Below are 6,435 nucleotides of genomic sequence, written 5' to 3'. Positions count from 1 at the left end.
CTAGCCCCCCCCCCACCCAGCTTCTTGCCTGGGTCACTGCAGGCATGTGGCTGCATTTCCAGAATCAAAAGTGAATGTCTGTTCACTTGCTTATCAGTTCAATCTACACAGCTTAGACTAACCTGCAAAAATTAAATTGATTCAGCCTCAGGCTTCTTGACCGTCTGTACTTAGCCAAAGAGTCTGATCCTTCCCTGAGCCATATGTCCCCAGAGCCCATTTGCTTTGCTGAACTGGGACTCCAGGCTATATTCTGTCCAGTCCTAGAGCAGAAACAAAGACCAGCGGGCCATTTCTTGTTAGTTGGAAACTCCGAGGAAGCAAAGTTAATTTTCTCCCCCTGGAGCTAAGATGTGCATGAGAAAAATGGGTCTTGTTTCCAGACTTTGACTGACATTCTAACATGGGTTAAAGTAACCCTGATTTGTGTCTCAGCTAATCTAGTTTGGTTGTAAGACAATCAGTCCAGACTTGGAGCATAAAGATCGCTCACATTAGCTAACCGCAAGCAAATAAGTTAAATAAAATTACTACAATTGCGTTAGTGCATGTAGAAGAGCCATCATTGAAATATTTAAGACTATTATGCAGAATTTCAAGGCTTAAGATCAAAGGAAAAATCCCTCATTTTTGTCTCATGAGTAAAGAGTAATGCTGTGAGCCAGGCTCGGATAGGTCTCATGTCCGGCAAACAAGGACAATCCCAGCGTGCTTTTTTGTCTATTATGCTTCCAAATGTTGTAACACTACACTTTGTGTACCAAAATAACTTTGTCTTAATCAATGCCACTTAGGTGACTTTGGTTTCTGTACACGACGGAGAGTGATTCATCTGGACGCTTTTAATCTCAAATGCTGAAAATATTCTTTGTCTGCACATGGTGTACAGACAACTCCACATGGAGCATGCAGTCTATATTGTTTTAAGGATTATTTAGTCACTACTGACTATAAATGTTTTTTTAAATATTAGCACTTCTATGCATTTTGCAACGTCACAGTCTTGTACAAACATGAACTCACATATCTTTCCATCTGTGCAAAAAGAAAAAGAAATACACCAGAGTGCAAGTAATTTAAACTCCTTACTATTACTAATACAAGCAGAGCCTTCAGGATGTATTGTGTAAATGAATTTCCCACACAAACTAATTGAAGATGTTGACTGTTTCCAAGGAGCGTGCCCTGGCAAAGCAGAGCAGGAAGTCCCGACGGTTTAGGAAGTTCATTAAACTGTGTAATGGAATTTAAGTAGTCAGTGACAGCTTTCATGCAGCGCAGCAAGCCGGAGAAGCAGCTCGACCAGCCTACAAGGAGGAGTGCAAGAGCTTTCAATTATCACACACATTTCAGCTGCAGAGATATTGATGCCACTTAAATACCACTATTCAGCAAACTATTCAGGGCATGCAGCTCAGTGACTCTATTAGAGCGAAAAGGTTATTTAATAGTGCATATGCCTCCCCCCTCTAGCCCTGTACTCCTTTTTCATGTAAATAGGTCAATGCAAGACAATGGGGAAAAAAGTTCCGCTGATCAGAAAAGGGCGCTTCACCTAGGGAGTTCTAAACTCTTCGGCACATTCCACTAAATACAAAGTAGCAGCTAAAAGAAAGGCTTGTGGGCATAATTAACCCAGGAAAAAAGGACTTAATTTACAGACAGCCAGACCTTGGAAGTGGCACAAATAAAACAGCACCGTTCTACATACCTGGTGGGCATACGCAGTCAGATGGAGCTTCTCGCGCTGTCCGTAACTTGGCTAGTCCTTCACCCATTTTCTGTTTGCAAGGGGAGAAAAAAAAATGATAGATAGTTAAAGACTGAATTTATATTGGCTGCACGTGGACGGACGACAAAACCAGAACACAAATTCCCTGCGTGTTGTATACAAACTTCATCCTCTTTTCTTCGGGAGAGTTTAATAATAGCTTCTGCTAAAATGTCACAAAAGGTTCGTGAAAATCTCCAGGCTGCCAGACCCTGCCACCAGTTACCCAAGGTAACAACATCCTACCACGTCTTCCAGCAAATAACTGCTTTAATTTCCAAGGAAGAAGTTACTTGGCATGACAGATTGCTATCGCAAGCCCTTGATAAGTACTCAAGAAGCAGCTAATAGTGCTGTGCCATCAAACTGTGTGCCTGATGCTCTCAGCTCAAAAGATGTCTACTGTGCTGCTCAAGTTTTAGCACCTCTTCTATCCCGACACGTGCTTCAAAAGAGACCTGTTTGCTAAGCCTGGACTGAGGTGTAGGATGTCATAGGAGGCAGAGCATGCCACCCAGAAGGATACTTTTTTGTCTTTTTCTAAACCAATCAAAGGAGGACCAATACAAGATCCCTTGCCTTCTACAGTGTGTAAGACTTTTTTTTTTTTTAATTAGCCATTATTTATTTCTCCCCTTCAGTAGGCATCAGCAAAATATGGATACACGAGCTTTCCCTTCTGGGAATAGCTGGACAAAATGTTCTCCTCTGGTTTGTCACACACAGTGTGAATCAAAGTATTTCCAGGGAAGTGAAATGACCCAGGGAACTCATCTTAATAAATCCATGGCAGCAGCACAGATGCGACATTACACGAATGCTTTTTGTATTTGCAAACCCACATTATCTGTAAAATCATTTGTTTTTGATTCACTATATATAGGTTCTGTTGTTTTGGGGACACGCTGTAACAATTCGAAAGAGGAATGAAAATGCTCAGGTTTTGAAGTGGTTCTCCCCAAACACCACTCTGTATAGCTGAGGATCAAGGGTCAGACATTACAATGCAATTTTTTTCCTTTTTTTTTTTTTTTTTTTTTTTAAAAAAAAGCAAGGGCACAAATTTTTTTCCTTTTTTTTTTTTTTTTTTTTTTAAAAAAAAAGGCAAAGCATCTGTGCTCCTGCCTTGTTTTCAAATAGTTTACAACAGCATTATGTTATCTGTTAGAAAAACAGGATCACTGGAGTAATCACACCTATAAGGTCTGTAAACATTATCCTGTAGCAATCTAAAACGAAAACAAAGCCCTGCAAAGCCACCAAAGAGGTTCCCCATTGATTTCAATAGGCTCTGAATCAGGCCATTCCACTCCTGCCGTTAATTTAAAGTGGGAGGAAAAGGCACACCATGAAAAAAAGAGATAGATATGCAACAAGACAAACAGCATGCTCAAAAATCCTTTGACATCTGACAAAAATCAACGGAGTGCCCTTAACATTTCTAACCATTTTGACCAGTGGGGAAAAAATCCTATTGTCCACATAGTTCAGTCTAGAGATGCAACACAATTATCCTTCATCATCAGGGCAAGCTGCTGCCTTGCACATAATCCTGACTGCCCAGCATGCCCGATCCAAAGCTTTAAAGATATTCCATGCCTATTCCTTCTCATTTTCCTAGTAAGTAACCAACCAGAAGCAAATAAAACCAGTTGTCATAAGAAGAACTTGTGGTAGCAGTTGCCAGATGGGTTGATCTGGTCTTTGACTGGCTGTTCTCAAGTTTCAGAGCGAGGGGTAGCAAGCCAGCTTCACTTTTCTAGACAGGAGCATTCTTGACTGGTGGCAGATGCTTGGAGGATAGATGTCTTTTTGGTTCACTTTAAAATCAAAGCAGCGGCAGCTCACCGGGCCTCATCTATCTTTCATTACATACCTCCATTCTGCTAAGTTAGCTACTGTTAACTACTGCATTCATCAGGCCAAAACAGCTTTGAGAAAGACTGGCAGAACAGTGCATCACAGAAAACAGGTCAGCCAAACAAGGGAGAAGAAAAGGAGACCGAAAGTTGAGTCTGGGACTTCCATTGCTCAACAGCGTTGGAGAGGAAATCCTCATTGAAAGTGGCTTAACAAGGGCGAGGCTAATGGGACTACCAAACCAAGTAAGGGTCTTCAGGACTAAGCCATTTTGGCTCTGTCTCATTTAAACCACGTTAAGAAGAAAGAAGGCAATAACCATAGACATAGGCCCCACAAGCATGGTCATGTCCAGGGAGGGGAAATCCAGCATGCTTACATGTTTGAGTGCTGTCCAGTCCAGGACTCTGTTTATGATCAATTCAAGACCAGGCTAATTTGTGAATTAACTTCTGTCCCCCATATCCAGTGGCACAGATGGTCTTTCTGGCTGTTGCAATTCTAACTGTATAGTCCTATCTGTTCGAATGTTATGCTGCTCGCAAGCCAAAGCACCCACAAGGTGCTAACAATAACTGGTTGAAGTATCTTTGAGTTGCTTGGAACGACATACTGGAGAACTGCTTTATAAGCTGCAATAGAAAGGATGGAGGAGTTTTAAACTATCACAGAATAAAACCATAAGAAATCCTAGAGGGAAGGTTCTGAGATGGAAGGTATATCTTTTAGGGATGGGGGGGAAGAATTACCCGAACCATTGATTGATTTCTCCAACAATCACAGGATGCAAAGTGTATACTGCAGATAAGTCACTATTTTCCAGTTACCCTGGATGATAAAGCTGCCAGGGAAAATATAAAAGTTATCCCATTTCCAACTCATTCAGGAGGCTTACAGGTCTCTGGGATTAAAGGAAGATATTCTCATTTTTTGAATTCTGAAGCGAGCACCCAGTAGTCCCAATGAATTCCCCTACTCACACAACTGATTAATCTGAACGCTGTCTGGCTAATAAGGAACAATAAATCCATTGTGAATTAAACTGTCCTGCTTTGTTTACAACAACTAAATATTTCTTTAATCCTCGCATTAACATTTTTACTACAGCATGAGAACTATGCACTTTGGATTCAAGCTTTTGCTACACAACAAGTGGAATTATGGCCACATCTGGATCACATGCCTAAATATTTTAGAGTATGTAATACTAGGAATTTATTGATCTTTTTGTTGCTGTTGTTGAAGACCATTGCATATGCGTAACATGATTAATTATAAAAGCCAAGAGGACAGTAGCAGACTTGCTCATCTAAGGCAAAGTTTGCAAAGGTGTGTATGAAGTCCCTGAGGGTTTTCCCTGGGCACATACAGCTCTTTGAGATGGGTGGGGGGGAAAAATAATCTTATTTTATGTGCATTGCAGTAGAGTCTACAATTGAGACTGGGGTCCTACCAGGCTAGCTACTACACACAGGCAAGACCAACCTCAAAGGCTTAACAATCCAAATAGATAAGGTAAGAAAGTGAAGCGTTAAGAGAACACGCGATTTCCCCATGGTTAGAGAGGGAAGTCCAAATCCAGTGTCTTAAATCATTAGTATTCCCTCCCTCAGATTTCCCTACTATAGCCTAACCTTTTCTACTTTCTGAACATTTCTCCCTGTTTGTGCATGGTGCACAAACCAAACACACAGCATTGCATTTACTTCCTTGTATACATCTCAACTTCAGAAGTCGTGTCAGCAGAGCCTGGGGCCAAGCATGCATTCATGCTCCCTATGCAGAGGTAAAGAACAAAATTGCAAGTCTGTATGTTGTCCTGTGTGAGCCTCATGTTCATATACATGTTTTGGTGTCGTTTCTTCTGCAGCTTTGTGGTCAACATCAAAAGGCAAAAAAAAAAAGTTAGGATTTTTTTAAAAACTGACCCAAGGCATCAGGTCATTCACTAGGGGTCACAAACAGTTGCTTCTGCAGCAAAATTCTCAAGCACAGAAAGAATAAAGGATCCACTAGTAGGATGTTTTAGACAATTACCAAGAATGTGATCAAAGAGTTTGTCATTTAAAACTTCAACATAAATGAGTAGATGTAGCTTAGCAGGACTGGTAAAAGATAACAGATAACTAATTAACATTCACTCCCTGAATCTGTTACTCATTTTAAAAAAAAATGCTCTCAGTATGGACTGAAGTTTGGTCAAACTAAGGGTTTCAACAAGCATATTCTTGTAGCAGGAACTCAGTTTTGTGGTTTAATTTAATTTAAATTTTCCCTGAACACTCCCCATCTGAGCACTCACAGTGGAAAGCAAGCTTTCCACCCTTAACTAAATCTCAGCAAGAGTTTTTTTTCTTCTGTGGCACTGCCCAAAATCATGTGCAATTCCCAGCTCCAAGCATATTTACTCAAATAACACCAACAGAACTGCTGGCATGACTGACACGCTAGCCTGTAACTGGAGCAGGACTTAGCTGACAGAGTAAGCCCAGCTTTCAAGGATCTGAAGTGAAACATAAACTCTGAGGTTTTCCAATGATGTGATTGTCAAGCACCTCTTCTGTTCCAGCACTTCAGATCCATCCCTTAAGCCAGGGGTTCCCAAACTGTGGTACACATACCCCTGAGGAGAGGCAAGACATCTCTGGGGGCTACGCAGGAGAAATTGCTTAATGGTGGATTTCGTTTTCATTATAATAATACTTGGTATTTGAGGGGTTAAATATATAAAATGTATGCTGGTAGGGGTACACAGGCAGCTGGTAAGTCTGGAAGGGGGGATGCAATAAGGAAAAGTTTGGGAA

At 41.0% G+C, this 6,435-nt stretch overlaps 1 protein-coding gene across 1 annotated transcript in view; it reads right to left on the bottom strand.

Moving 5' to 3' along the window:
- COL23A1 (collagen type XXIII alpha 1 chain) overlaps positions 1-3,653 on the bottom strand; it is a 336,766-nt gene extending 333,113 nt beyond the window's left edge. Inside the window, exons 1-2 of the mRNA XM_019505969.1 lie at positions 3,648-3,653; positions 1,712-1,781 (exon numbers count right to left, since the gene is read on the bottom strand). Of these exons, the coding sequence (XP_019361514.1) occupies positions 1,712-1,781; positions 3,648-3,653 (76 nt within the window). The remainder of the gene's footprint in view (positions 1-1,711; positions 1,782-3,647) is intronic.
- Between the last annotated feature and the right edge of the window lie 2,782 nt (positions 3,654-6,435).

This window comes from Gavialis gangeticus, unplaced genomic scaffold (assembly GCF_001723915.1).
Source record: "Gavialis gangeticus isolate Ggan-Ray unplaced genomic scaffold, GavGan_comp1, whole genome shotgun sequence".
Classification (NCBI taxonomy): domain Eukaryota; kingdom Metazoa; phylum Chordata; order Crocodylia; family Gavialidae; genus Gavialis; species Gavialis gangeticus.
The sequence above is the reverse complement of the archived record's forward strand: the minus strand, read 5'-3'. Positions and strand labels throughout refer to the sequence as shown.